The sequence below is a fragment of the Carettochelys insculpta genome, chromosome 3 (assembly GCF_033958435.1).
Source record: "Carettochelys insculpta isolate YL-2023 chromosome 3, ASM3395843v1, whole genome shotgun sequence".
NCBI classification, from domain to species: domain Eukaryota; kingdom Metazoa; phylum Chordata; order Testudines; family Carettochelyidae; genus Carettochelys; species Carettochelys insculpta.
Genome location: NC_134139.1, coordinates 202,629,842 through 202,645,073, shown reverse-complemented (window position 1 = coordinate 202,645,073; position 15,232 = coordinate 202,629,842). Strand labels below are relative to the sequence as shown.

Here is a 15,232-nt window from a genome sequence, read left to right as displayed (position 1 = left end):
CCCAAGAAAGCTCATGCTCCAAAAAACCCTGGTAGTCTAGAACTGCGGTTATGAACCTTTACTGCAGCCTGCACTGCACCCCTTTGGTTCTCAAAATATGTTCTCGCGGCCCCTATCAAAAATGGAGATGGGGGAGGGCTATGCACTTTTACATGCCTATTAAATATACGTAATAGTTTTATGTTATGACTCACCGCAAATATAGTACAGTAATTGTTAAAAAGCGCATACACAGGTTTGGTGGAACAGAGTGGTCGTACTTACGGGCCTGTGCTTAATTTGTTTTTTTCGATGACGTACCTTCTAAAAAGGATCTGGCACATCTCACACCCCCAGAAAGGGCATCACGCACCCCAGGTTAAGAACCATTGGTCTGTAAGGTGCCACAGGACTTTGCATTGTTTTTGTGGATACAGACTAACACGGCTACCCCGCCGATACTTCCCAAGGCAGAGTGCGGCCCTTGACTGCTTTTCAAATTCTTGGAGTGGCCCCCATCAAAAATGATTGCCAACCCCCCTGCCCGAGCTAGAGAGGACCTCACTCCCCAATGACTTTGGAGTGTGTCCTTCACGGCAGGACAGGCGCGAAACCAAAGGAGCCTATCCGAGGGGAACGAGTAACATATGCACGTGCGAATTTGAAGTGGAGAAGCTGACGCTGCAGTTCCTGAGGCTGTATCAAGTCCCTTGTGAGGCTTTGCTTTCTTGTGAAATGCCAGCTGCTCCCCCAACCCCGCAGCTGCTAAGTTGGCCCGGGGGATGGACACTCAGCCTTGCCCAGGGCGTGCAGCCACACCGCAAAGCCCCACCCAAGTCTCTGTGACCCACTGGTGCTGTGCAGCCCTGCATCACTGTGTTGCTAGGACTTGGGGGAGGCAGGGGGTTCTCCCATGTTCTTTCTGTGCTGCACTAAGCTGAGTGGCTTTAGGATCTTTTCTTACTGCGTTGAGACAGAGCTTGTATGGCTTTCCGGGTGCACACAAGGGGAATTATGGGAAGGTGCTGGAGGACTACCAGCGCTGAGCAGTTTAGCCTGCATCCTAGGCTACCAGGCCAAGCGAAAGTCAGATGCAGGTTCCAACCACCATCCCGAGGGGAGGCAGCTAGCCTGAGCAGAAACAACCCTGACACTCACGGGGGTGGGACATGTGGGAACAGGAGGGTGGTGAGGGGCGAGCCCTATGTAAAAGCCTGGACTCACTGCAGTGAAGAAGACGGGTCTCCCTGCTCTGTGCTTTAACAAACCTTTTCAGTGGGTGAAACATGCTAGACCAACAGCCTTAGAACATCCATGTTTCCCTTCATCCTCAGAACAGATCCAGCGCCTATCACTGCCCCTCGCCATCTCCAGCTGCAGTTGGGGCTCAGCTCCCAGCGCAGTAAGCTTCTGACCAGTAAGGGGAGTTATTCATGCAAGGCTCCAGCCAGTCCTCCCTATAAGCTGAGCACTTGGACGATCATCCAGAGGAGGCTCAAATGCTGCCCAGCAGATTGGCAGAGCGCCCACTGCCGGCAGTGTGTTTCTGTCAGTGGTGCACATCCACAGAGGCCTTGGTGCATGTAACAAAATTTATTCTCCCCATGATGAAAAATTAGAGGGAACGTTGGCTCCTGCGACACCTGTTAACCCACCCTGCAGTATTCTGCTTGAGTAGCCGCAGTGCAAGGCTCAGGACTGGGGTTGGGGGTGGGGGAAGGAAGCAGGGAGAGGGAGTAATCGAGCTACGGGATAGGTTTGTGCTACTCCTGAGTCCTGTCAGCATCATCCATCTGCCTCTTTCAGGAGCACTGATAAAAACACACTCACTCCCAACTCTCTCCAAGGCAGAACGCTGGCTCATCCGCCTCTCTGCACCACTATTAATTCTGGTCACTGCTTGGCCGGATCAGACTTCAAAGAGCGTTCTCTGCATGGCCAGATTGGAAACCGCCTTCTGAAGAAACTGCTGCTCTGGTCCACCCACCCGGCAAGCACAGGCAGCGGCTGAAGTGGCAACGTGACTCCCACGGGCAGGAAAGCAGCAGCTCACTCTTGCGGTATGCCCTGCCCCTTGTCGCTGCTCAGCGCCCCCCCTCCCGCCCCCCAGTGCTGCGATGAGGTGCGGGTGTTCGGCCTGTTGGCCCAGCAGCAGCGAGTCCCTTTCTCACCCCTCGGCCTGGGAGACCCTCACGGTCTCTTACATCCCTCATCCGATTCACCGCTTCAAACCTGGCGTCGGGGCAGAACTCCTTTGCAAAGCCCAGCCTGACCCTCCACAGGCTCTTAAATTTCAGCTTCACCCGGAAAATCCCTTCCAAGACTTCAGTAATTCCCAAGATTTCCTAACTCCCAGCCCTGTGCTCATGCCCAGGGCCACTGCATTGACACATCGACTTCCCCCATTCCTCGGGGGGTGCCTAAGCCCCTCTCAGCACTACCCTCACCTCCACTCCACCCTTTGCCTCTTCCTCCTCCCCTGCTGTCCTGCCCCCACTTCCAACCCCCTGCCACTGTCTCCTGCAGGCCACCCAACAGCTGACTGCAATGGGCAGGAGTTGCTGGGAGGGAGGTGGAGATGGAACAGGCAATCCGTAGAATTGCTGATGGGTGCTGAGCACCCACCCTTTTCTACTTTCAGTGCTCCAGAACCCTTGGAGTCTGCACCTGTGCTGGTGCGATTCGAGGTGCGGTGAGGAAAGGGGCAGGGCTGGGTTAGCAGGGGTCATGGAACGGCAAGATCAAAGCTCCTGAGCAGAGCCACGTGTGCGGAGAACCCTTGTCTGGAACGGCAGGAGCGCTGCAGGGTGGGAGAGAAGCGCATCATCTGAAAAGGGCAGAGGGAGGGGAGGGGAGCACCCAGAAAGGGGCTGAGAACATACACGGGTTTGAGCTGGAACGTCTAGGAGAAGACTGCTGACAGCGTTCAATACGCTGCTGGTTACGGCAAGGCTGTGATTTTCGCTCAAACCCAGGATTTGTTGGACGAGAACAGCCCCCGCCCAGCGCCCTTGGAGGCCAAGGATGATTGCACTGCCCTGGCTGTTCCCTGCCAGAGGAAGGAGCTGGGAAGATGAAGGTTCCTCTTGAATCAGAAAGCCAGTGGATGCCTGAGGCGGCTCGTACCACCAGGTGCGGACCACTCGCCTGGGTTAAAGGCTGCATCATTAAGCCAGCTGCCCAGACTGGGATTTTTATCAACCTACTGATTGCTGCTCCTCACAGCTCCTGCCTGGGGAACGCGCTTCCATCTGCAGCACCTGGAAAGCACACGGCTGCCATGCCCGGGGTGAGGTCAGGTGCAAATGCAAATCCAGCTGCTGCGTCTCTCCTCTGCCTGTGCAGTTGTCCCCTTTGCAGCGCAGAGGCAGTCAGGACGCAGTGCGCGCACACCCATCGCCAGCCCACTCATGGGCGCGTGAGAGAAGTGGAGCTCCTGAAACACCCCCCGGGTACAGCACACGGCTCACAGAGATGACGAGCCCTCTGAGAGGACACTGGGGTCTGAGCAAGGGGCTTGGGCAGACCAGCTGCTGCTCTTGTACATCCCCAGCGCAGGCTGGAAAGACACGTTAAAACCCCAGGGCAGCAAAGCAGTTCCCACCCAACAGGTCAGTCCCTGCCCAGGTGGCCATTTCCAGACCAGCCATCGCTCTGCGCCTGATCCAGGCCCACCTTCGGCCTGAAAATTTCCTCAGTCTGCCAGGAAGATGTGGTGGGACTAAAATCTCCCCACTGAGGTGCATCCCTCTGCTGTGAGAATCCACCCGAAGGCCACAGCCAGCTCCTCCTCAAATCACAGCTCTGCTCCCTCGGAGCGACTCAACTCCTTAATCTCAGCTGCAAGGCCCCGTGAAGCCGAGCCCCTGCCTAGGGCTCAGAGCTTCTCCTTTTGTTCCCTCGGCCAACAACTCTTTCCTCCATGGGCCGGAACGGCTTCATATCTTGACAGCACCAGAAAGTCCATCTGTTCTGCCTTTATCTCCTCACCTGCCTGCCGAGCCTGGCAAACAAAGCCTCTTGGAGGGGGAACGCATTCAGGAGCCAGCTGTCAAATTACTATTTAAAAAGCAAAGGGGGAAGGGAGCAGGCCAGGCAGGGGTGGAAATGAGGCTGGAAGAAGTGCCACGCACCAAGGCAGCTAATGGGATTTCTAACATGCTTTAAGTGATGCCTGGCTCAGCCTTCTGCCTCCACAGGCAGGAAGACACTCACCATTCCCAGCACAGCTCAGGGGCCTGGGACCTCACCATGAGTGGGCATGCTACAAACTGAACCTCTCTAATCTGGCACCCTCGGGACCTGATCAGTGCCAGACGAGAATATGCCAGACCACGGGAGGTCAATACTGTCTAGCACATTATCAACACTCCCACTGCTTACTAGGCTCTTAGAAGACATTTCAGAATCACAGAATCACAGGGCTGGAAGGGACCTCAGGAGGTCGTCTAGTCCAACCCCCTGCTTCAAGCAGGATCAACCCCTACTAAGTCATCCCAGCCAGGACCTTGTCCAGCCGGGACTTAAAAACCTCAAGGGATGGAGAATCCACCACCTCTCTAGGCAACGCATTCCAATGCTTCACCACCCGCCTGGTGAAGTAGTTTTTCCTAATATCTAACCTACACCTCTCCCTCTTCAACTTCTGACCATTACTCCTTGTTCTGCCATCTGACACCACTGAGAACAGTTTCTCACACTCCTCTCTAGAGCTCCCCTTCAGGAAGTTGAAGGCTGCTATTAAATCACCCTTCAGTCTTCTCTTCTGTAAACTAAACAAGCCCAAATCCCTCAGCCTCTTCTCATAGGTCTTGTGCTCCAGACCCTTAATCATTTTTATTGCCCTTCGCTGAACCTGCTCCAGCAAATCCACATCCTTTTTATACTGGGGGGCCCAAAACTGGACACAATATTCCAGATGTGTCTTCACCAGTGCCAAATAAAGAAGAATAATTACTTCTCTAGAGCTGCTCGAAATGCTCCTCCTAATGCACCCGACTATGCCATTAGCCTTCTTGGCTACAAGGGCACACTGTTTACTCATATCCAGCCTTTCATCCACCATAACCCCTAGGTCCCTTTCCATCATACTGCTGCTGAGCCAGTCGGTCCCCAGCCTGTAACAATGCTTGGGATTCTTCCGCCCCAGGTGCAGGACTCTACACTTCTCCTTATTGAACCGCATCAGATTTCTTTTGGCCCAGTCCTCCAATTTATCCAGGTCCCTCTGGATTCTCTCTCTACCCTCCAACGTATCTACCTCTCCCCCTAGTTTTGTGCCATCCACAAACTTGCTGAGGGTGCAATCCACTCCCTCATCCAGGTCATTACTAAAGATGTTGAATAACGCAGGCCCCAGAACCGAGCTTTGCGGGACTATGCTTGAAACAGACTGCCATCCAGATATTGAGCCACTGACCACGACCCGTTGGGCCCGACCATCAAGCCAGCTTTCTATCCATCTTATAGTCCAAGGATCCAATCCATATTTCCTTAACTTATGGACAAGAATGCTGTGGGAGACCGTATCAAAAGCCTTGCTGAAGTCAAGGTATATCACATCCACTGACTTCCCCATGTCCACAGAGCTTGTTACCTCGTCATAGAAGCTAATCAGATTAGTCAGGCAGGACTTGCTCCTGGTGAATCCATGTTGGCTACTTTTGATCACTTTCCCCTCTTCCAAGTGCTCCAAAATGGATTCCTTGAGGATTCCCATTATTTTCCCAGAGATTGAAGTAAGGCTGACTGGTCTATAGTTCCCTGGATTGTCCTTCTTTAAAAAAGGAAAGATGGGCACTACGTTTGCCTTCTTCTAGTCATCCAGTATCTCCCCTGATCTCCAAGAGTCTTCAAGGATAATGGCCAAAGGTTCAGCAATGACCTCTGCCAATTCCCTCAGTACCCTGGGGAGCATTAAATCCAGACCCATGGACTTGTGCACATCTAGTTTTTCTAGATAGCTCAGAACTTGTTCCTTCCCCACAGATGGCTGCCCTCCACCTTCCCGTACTGCATTGTCTAGGACTGTCATGGGGAAGTTGACTTTGTCCGTGAAGACTGAAGCAAAAAAAGCATTGAGTACTTCAGCTTTTCCTGCATCATCTGTCACTAGGTTACCTCCCTCATCCAGTAATGGCCTCACACCTTCTCTGATAACCTGTTTATTGTTCACATGCCTGTAGAAACCCTTCTTGCTACTCTTCACATCCCTTGCCAGCTGCAGTTCCAATTGTGCTTTCGCTTTCCTGATTACTGCCCGGCATTCTCCAGCCGTATGTTTATACCCCTCCTTCGTCAGCTCTCCACGTTTCCATTTCTTGTATGCATCCTTTTTGAATTTAAGCTGACTAAGGATTTCCTTGTTAAACCAAGCTGGTTGCCGACCATGTTTGCATTTCTTACTAAGCAGCGGGATGGTTTGTTCCTGTGCCTTCAGTAGGAGTTTTTTAAAATATTGCCAGTTCGCTTCAACTCTTTTCCCCTTCATCTTCGTTTCCCAAGGGATCCTGCTCATCTGGTCTCTCAAGGAGTCAAAGTCTGCTCTTCTGAAATCAAGGGTCTGTATGTTACTGCTCACCTTTCTTACTTTTGTCTGGATCCTGAAATCTACGATCTCATGGTCGCTGCAGCCCAGGTTCCCTCCCACTTCTATTTCTTCTACTAGTTCTTCCCTGTTTGTGAGCAGGGGTAAATTTAGGGGTAAATTACAGCTCAATAACAGCACAGAACACAGAGCCAGGACTGGTGGCTGGAAACAAACTTTCTGGGACCCCGGGAAATTTGGCCACAGCCATGACAAGTGGTCATCTGGCTAACTAAAATCATGCCGGACTATGGATGTTGCCAGACGAGAGCGTTCTGGATAAGAGCTTCAGCCTGCAGTGGTTTATCATCCACAAGCCTGCTGTCGAGAGAGGCTGCACTCTGCCTTTGCACAGAGAACAGGGATTACGCTGACGGAAGCCCCGCTCCAAAGAGGGGGGCAGACCTCTGCTGCTACGTAAGTTGATCGAACTTACATTGCTCCAGGGTGTGAAAAAGCGATGCCCCTCATGGAGACATACACGTTCTCCTGACTGGCGCTACGTCAACAGGAGATGCTTTCTAGCTGGCATCCAGCAGCATCACTGGCTGTGCTGCAGCTGCACCGATGGAGTATTTCTAGTGTAGACCTGCCCAGCGTAATAACAAGCCACGTGTATGCCACCCTAGTCCTCTCCCCGGACCACTCAAAGGCCCCATCCTGAGTTCTGCCCAAATGCATCTCTTTTTTGACCTCTTCTGGGCCAGCCCTTCATTCTCACAGCTCCCAAGAGGTGCTGAGACCCATCTTCCCCAGGGTTGGCTAACAAGAGCCACCGGCCAGGAGGCACGGTAATTACATTGCTCTCCAATGCACGGCTCCATCATCCCAGAGAGGGCTCTAGCATCTATGCTGCCCAGGGCTCTGCCCCATCTCAACCTCCTCTAGGCTGACCCACGAAGATCCCATCTGGAAGGGGTCTCAGTCCTGGCCAACATCTACCCGCTGTGGAGAGCTCTGAGGCCACATGGCGCTAGGCGTGACTCTTCCATGGAAGAGGAGCACCGTCCCCTGCCCATTGCCCTTAACGGCACCACACCAGGAATGTAAGTGGGAGTCTCAGCCTTTTGATCCATCTGCTGTTGGGTGGGAGAGCCGGACTGAAGCCTCGGGAGGTGAGGGGAGAAGTGGACGTCCCTCACTGGGAATGGGCTCCAGTCACAATTGGTGGAAACCAAAAGGTGCAGACACCAGCTAGAGCACCCATGGGGGAGAAAAAAAAATAATGGGTGCTCAACACCCATGGGCACCCCTGCCAATCAGCTCCTCCCACCAGTCAGCTCCTCCCTGCTCCAGCCCTTCCACCACTCAGGTTTTCCCCTCCTTCAGCCCTCCTACCAATCAGTGCCTCCTCCCCCTCCCGCAATACCTGCTGCCCACCACACCCAGCTGTCCAGCAGCAAGCAGAAGGCACTGGGGGGAGAGGGGAAGAGTGGGGGGCAGGAAGAGGCAGGGGAGGGGCAGAATGGGGCAGGGTGGGAGCAAGGGGGAAGGGGTGGAGTGAGGGTTGAGCACTTTTCTGGAACTCAGGAAGTCCCCAGACTGGAAAAACTGTGTGTGTGGAGTGGGCAGGGGGGGGAGGAAGAATCTTTTCAGGACACAGGGGACACCCCCAGGGGACAGGCCAAGGGAGCAGGCACAGGTTCCACAGCCTCTGCCAAGCCAGGGCTTTAACGTCACGTAGATATGTCACCTCAGCACCATAGGCGACCTGAGGGAGAGGCAAGCCCTCTGCCCGTTCCGGGCTGCTGAGGGCCCGTTCACACGGCAGCTGGGGGCATGCAGCAAGGGAAAGTTCTCTGACTTCAGAGCTGAGGATGACCTCTGCTCACCCAGCCAGCCATCGGGCTAAGACCACCAGGGAGCCCCCTTGCTACGGTAGCCGCACGGCTAGGTACATACCAGGGCACAACTCCCAGCAGGGGACTCGCTGCCTGGGCGGGATGCAGCAGGCTGCAGCTATCAGCTGGAACAGCCAGGTACGGTGGTGCGCACATCCGAGAGGCAGAGCTGCTGGAAGTCAGCCCACTGCACTCTGCTGTCATGGTGCCTGTGCTAGCCGGGGCTAGACTAGGACTTACCAGCTGGTTATCACTGGAGAGCATCAAGGCAGCCAGCAAGTGGCCAGATGAAGACAATCCCACCCTGCCCTTTGTTGATCCCACTCCAGGTCTGCCCTGTGGCAGCTTGTGAAGCTTTCCAGGGTTTGCCTGGGCTTGAGCAGGCCAACCGGAGCCTGGCCGAGTCCAGCGCCGTGGCCTTTGCTCATACCCAACACCCAACTGTGCCCACTGTCCTTAACCTGGCCCTGCTCCTGCCCAGTACCTGCAATGCTGGGAACGTGCCTCTTCAAACAGAGCCTCTGAGGCTGCAGGGGCAGTAGCAGGAACGGGTTACGCAGAGCTATTTTAAACAGCTGCAGGGGAACATGTGAATCCTGCAGGTCCTTGAGGATCTTCCTCCAGCTCACACCACTTTCAAGATAATTGACCTTGGATTGGGTTTCTAGAGGTTGAGATGGCCAGGAGTCTTGTTATCCCTTTTGGAAAAGGACTATGGGATTTTTAACCCTCTGCCTTCAGAGAAGAAACACATCTCATCATCTGCTAGACAGCGGCACCCATGGATACATTCTGTACCGTCACTGGTGGGCATACGGCCAAGAGTTGATGTTTTATCAGAAGGAGAGAACATTGCCAATGGAAACCTCTCTGTCAGGCAAAGACGCTCTGCTCCAGCTGCTTCATTACCTCCCTTTCTGCTCAACGCCTATGGGGCTAGAACATCATCTGGTGGAAACCATCAGAGCTAGACTGAAAATCAGTCCAGGTCCATTGTATTACAGCAGCTCCCAACCTGACCCACTAGCTAGAGCCATCTTTTACATCTCCTTAGGCAGAGGTACCCATCAATGCACTAACATCATGGGACTGGCAGGCAAGCGAGCAGAACCCATGTACCGCACGTACTGAGCACACGGGGAACGGAACGTCATTGCTCATACTCACCGGCTCCTGGAAATAGAGCTGATAATCAAATACAGGGTGGGCTTTGATGGTCTCCATGATGTCCACGTTAGGGTTGGCAGGTTTGTAGGGTGTGTTCAGGCCAGCCACCGCCCTGAGACACCAGCAGCAGGAATCAGAGGGAGAAACCAAAAAAGACCCAGTTTACAACCCAGAGAAAGATATGCTCTGATTTCAGCAGTGGACTCGGAATTTGCATGCTGGCATGGGGTGATGCATGCACAGGGACACCGGGTCAGGAAGGTGTCCTTGAAGAAGCATCAGCGTGAAACAAGATATGGACCTTAACTAGAAGAACGCCACCTTGTAGGAGCCTGGGAGGAGCAGAGCCCTTGTTTCTGTGATGGGTGGACAGTGACAGCTGTAAATGGTGAATGGAGGCAGGGGAAATGGACAGCAGAGACTGTCACGCTTATTAAACCCCAGGGCCACAAGCAACAACATGTTAAGGACCATTGATTTTCAGCAGGCATAATTCACTATAACCCCACTGAGCTAAACAGACCACCGTCCATTTACACCACCTAAGAATCAGGCCCCAAGTGCTCAGAGCAGATGTTCTCCTCCAGCTCTCTATGATGTCCATTCAGGTGGTCCTTGGATAACTCTTTCTAAGGAGCTAAGGAGCTTCCCTTGAGACCTACAGGGCTGTGCAGCTGGGCGGCAGCACACGAGAGAATGAAAGGCTGCCCAACTACTTTGTGGCTTGCAGGTGTGGTGCCACTTGTAAGGTGAGGTGCTGGCCTTGGGAGGAATAGGAGGCAGGCAGCAGGGAGCTGTGGAGTGAGAAGAGGGGGTGAGAGAATTTGGGATACGCAGGGCTGTGGCAGGCAGAGAAAAAGGCAACTTTCCCCAGCTCCAGGGCTGCAGTTGCTGGGGAGGGGCAGTCTGGTTCTCTTTCCCAGCCTCGCTGTGTGGCTGGGGAGAGACCCCAGCTGATATGAAAACACAGGTTGCCTGGTTTTATTTCTAGACTGAGAAAAAGGATGGAGGTTTGGTTTTGCAACACAGCACTTCACTAACGGCACAAACGACGTTTGCAAAGATCATTAGGTGGGGGTCCGCCGAGAACCTCAGCAATTTTCGAGTGGTGCACAAAAAAAAAAAGGTGTGAGAACCACTGGCTCAGCACGTCCTTTTGTGAGGAAGGATCCAGTGAAATCCCAGATCCATTTAGCTCATATACTAAAGCTCCACCCACAGTCTCAGATCAGCTTCCACAACTGGCTGAGAAATTCTCAAGGAATTGGCATAGGCTCCAGGCAGGGGGGCCCAAACGGCCACCATGGGCAAGGTGGGGGAGGGGAATGGCTCCTCCCGGAAGGGGCGGGGCCAAGTGAGGAAGGGGCGGGACTTGGGGCAGCCCACCCTACAGGCCAGAGCCACATGCAGTGGGCAACGCATCTGTTGTGGTATTTCAAAAGCGGTCTAGTGCTCCAGTTGCTGTCCCTCCATGTCCCCCATTCGGCGGCAGGCCCCTTCCCAGAGCAACACGCATTAGGCTCTGATTTCTCAATGCGGAGGTAAGAATGAAGAGGGGGGTGCAGGTTGGCGGGATGATGAGCAGAGAAAACTGACTGGGCAGCCACTCAGGCTGTACTTGTTCCGCAGCTTAATGGAGAAACTGGCTCCAGGGCCGACCTCCTGGCAGCTTTTCCCAGCACTAGCTTTACCGAGGGTACGTCTACACTACGCTGCAGCAATTGATCCAGTGGCCGTGGATTTACTGGGTTTGCTTAGAGGCGATACATCGATCTCTGAGCGTGTTCCTGCAAGTGCCGGAACTCCACCACAGGGGGACCAGTAGCCAGCATCCACGGGGAGGCAGTGGGCCAGCACACTCACTCAACACAAGATGCCGTGGTGAGCGTCCCGACTGCTCGTGCCGCTGATACAGATTAACGGCTCCACATAGTGTAGACAAGGTCCTAGTGAGGTTCTACTCCGAAAAGCGATCCTACCAAGCGTGTTGTGAGAGGCCATGTTTGTGATGCCTCAGGGACTCCATAAAGTACGTTTGGTTTGAGTACAGGGGTTATCCTCCAATAGCCAGTCCCAGGAACTCAATCTGAGCTGAGTCGTGCAGAGGCTTTTCCTTTCACAGGGGACCGCCCCCGTTATAAAAGTCCCGTGGGGAACATTAGGCGTTTTTTGACACCTGGGTAGCCCTGGTGCTTTCAGGTTGTGATTTCAGTAACGCCCATGCAAGGACACCAGCTTACACAAACGTAACCGACTGGAACCTCGTAAATGGTTCCACTGATGCCTCCATGGGAGTAGAAGCCAGCTTACTCACACTGCCCTGTGCTGTCTCACTAGGACTCACAAGAGAAAAAACTCTTCTGCCCCTAAGACAAGCAGTCCTGACTCTGGCACTCACAACAGGTCGTGGAGCTGGTGAGTCAGCAGAGCCCATTTGGTATACGGTCATTTTTCAGAGTCACCGCTCACTTCTAACCAAGTTTGAGCAACTAAGTATTTTCACGTGTCAAGTTGGTGACCTGGGTGATAATTTATGTGCTTAAAAAAATCTTCTGGTCATGTTAGTGGGAATTGGGAGCATTTTCTCAGAAGTTTCCCCTCCCTCCCAAAAGTCATCTCATTTCAGGACAGACTAAAAATAACGCAATTAAGTGAGAAACCTCACTCCATGATAACTCATCCTGCTTTTCCGTATTAGTTCACAGGAGAAACATCTGATGGTGACTTACCTCACTCGCTCTGGGTAGAAGAGGGACATGTTCCACACGACAGCTCCACCCCAGTCGTGGCCGATGAACGTTGCCTGGGCAATGCCCTAGAGGAGAGGGGGGACATAAACACGTCACTGCAAGCATGCAAATGGGCTAGTGATGTCTGGGAACACGTCACTGCAAGCATGCAAATGGGCTAGTGATGTCTGGGAGCAAGTGAGGCTCTCGGGACAGATGACAGCATACTCTGGCTAGGAACACAGGAGGGTGATCCAGCGCTCACCACTAGGCACAAAGACAAGCTGACATTTGGAGGCTCTGCACCAGCCAGAGAAAGAGGGGAGTGCGACCCGGCTTGCCCAAGTGACAACGTAGGCCTGCTTTCCCCAGACATGCAGAAGGCTCTGCACAACTCCAGGGATCTGTCCAGCAGGGAGGGGTGGGCCAGGGCCAGGGTTCAGGACAATGTTCACTGGTCTCTTGCCCTGGCACCACAGGGAAAGCGGTAGTCAGAGGATTTGCATTTCCACAGTCCCACCTCTGGGGCAGGGATACTCTAGTTCAGTGGCTCCCAACCGGAGGGCGGGGGTCTGCGAGGGTACTCCAGGAGGTGGTCCATGGAAAAAAAAATTAAAAAATAAAAGTGATCCTAGAAAATAAGTTTTAAATAAACTGCAACATTACAATCAACTGCTTTTGTATTTTACACCGTCCAATAATGTTATTAATTGTAGTCCAGAGTTCTATGTTGTGGCAACTTTGGGTGACAAAATCACGAGGGTTAGAGACACATACAAATGTTAGTCACACATGCAATATGGATCTGTGGCTGAAATCAGGCTCGCCGACGAGAAAGGGAAACAATGAGCAGAAAGAAGCATCCACAAGTGGAACAGCTCAAAACAGACACAAGTAAAGGAAAAGTGAGCAAACAGTCCACTGACAACAGAAGGTTTGGATTTGCTTGGCCCGGTACGGAGGATGAACTGCAACCAATGTGTGTCCTGTGCTAAGAGGCGTAAGCAAATGAAAGCCTAAAACCAGCCAACCTTCACTGTCATCTAACCCGCACACATGGTGAATATGAGTCCAAGCCTCTGGATTCCACCCCACCACCCCCAAAATAAGCTTACCCAGTTCAAGGAAAGCAAGAATTGCTGACCCGTTGGAAATGAGCATACGTTGTTTTAAATGTTAACTCTTTACCCTGTCTTTTTCATTCAACAACCACAGAGGGCACTAGTTCCACAGCCGAAAAAGTGGGTCTGCCCCACGAAAGCTCGTTACCTACCATGTTGTTGTGTTAGACTTTAAAGTGCTACACGGCTGCTGTTTTCTTTTGCATTGGATGAAGTGTACATTGTGGCTAGAACTGGCTTCAATGGGGGTCTGCATACAGTCTGGGAACCACTGAGCTATCTACAAAAGCCCTGACAGCATGGTTCCAACTGAGCTGCAAAGCTAAGTTCTGTTTAGTCTCCTGCAACAATTGCTGTCCGAAGCTGGGAAGAGGAGTTCTTTCCTTCCCCCTTGGTTCCTAATCCGGCAGGCTGGGTGGCTCACCCAGGATGAAAGCCAGTCTACTTGTGTCCTCATAAACCCCTAGGTCCTGCATCCAGCACACCAGTCTGTTATTGCCAAGGCCAAGGCTCCAGTTGGAGATATACCAAATCAGCTATATCTCACATCTATTACCTCATAGAGCTGGAAGGAACCTTCAGAGGTCACAGAGTTCAGTCCCTGGTCCTCACAGCAGGACCTCTCACCATTCCTGGTGGCTTTTTTTTTTTTAAATTCATTTGCCCCAGATCCCTGAATGGCCCCCTCAAGGACTGAGCCCACAACCCTGGGTTTAGTAGGCCAACGTTCAAACCACTGAGCTACCCCTCCCCCCGCATTTGCCACGCCCCAGACTCCACACACAGCCTGAGACCAGTGTTCCCTGTAAGCTGAGAGCTTGGGCAGCCCCCCAGGAGAGTCAAATGCTGCCCAGCTGATTAGCGGAGCTCCCGGAGACGGCAGCGTGTGTTTCTACTGGTGGTGCATGTCCGCACATGCCTCAGTGCACATAACATTTATTCCACACATGGATGGAAAAAAAAAAAAAAAATGAGGGAACCCCACCTCCCAACCTTCCCACAACTGGGCTGTCAACTTCAGCTCAACGAGCTGCTCTCTGGAGTTTGGCTGGGTCTTTTAATCAGTCACTCTCCTGCTGCCACTGGATGGGAAATGGACGGCCAAAGGCTGGATTTAAAGGGGACCACGTGGCACGTGATGTCAGCCGGACTTTGATACGTTCACTCCCTTCCCCGCTTGACACTGCTGTGCCAACCTGTAAAGCAGTGGTTCCCAACCTTTTCAGTAACACGGCACACAAGACAAAGAACTCCACAGAACACCCACGGTTTTCTTTTCAGCGGAATCAATTGCTCATAAACATCACATTGGCTATGGTTACAGTCTCACTAGAGAGGTTTGCAACATAGTAGTGCATACAACACGCTAACCAGGGACTAAATGGGACATTGAGTAACTGCTGAAAATTTCAAAGGGTACTTGATTACTTGCTGGGGAGAGGCAGCTGGGTATTCACAATAAAGAAGAACATCTCACCTGCAGCCCCTCGCCTCTACAGGGCTAGAAAATAGTGGAGTAAGATGGGTCGTAGTGAATTAACAATCCCTTGTTCAAGTCAAATCAACTGAATCAGGGAGCATTCTAGTCCATTACGAGCCTGGCATTCTTGCCAACGTTTGAATAATGAAGTAGACATGAACAATGTCCTTGGACTGCGACCAAGTTCTTTAAACCAGCTTGGCAGTGGAAGGGATTCTGAAATTAACAGCTGAGCAGTTGTAACAGGAGACACGTGGACTGCAGAGCGAAAGGGGCGAAGAGGCTGGGGCACCTCTCACTGTAGCTCCCTGGAGGACGACGTTGCAATG

At 52.7% G+C, this 15,232-nt stretch overlaps 1 protein-coding gene across 1 annotated transcript in view; it reads right to left on the bottom strand.

Annotated features, from left to right (window-relative positions):
- The window catches only part of EPHX2 (epoxide hydrolase 2), a 106,575-nt gene that overhangs the window by 34,250 nt on the left and 57,093 nt on the right, over positions 1-15,232 (bottom strand). The window contains exons 11-12 of the mRNA XM_074989031.1: positions 12,303-12,388; positions 9,574-9,685 (exon numbers count right to left, since the gene is read on the bottom strand). Coding sequence (XP_074845132.1) covers positions 9,574-9,685; positions 12,303-12,388 — 198 coding nt within the window. The remainder of the gene's footprint in view (positions 1-9,573; positions 9,686-12,302; positions 12,389-15,232) is intronic.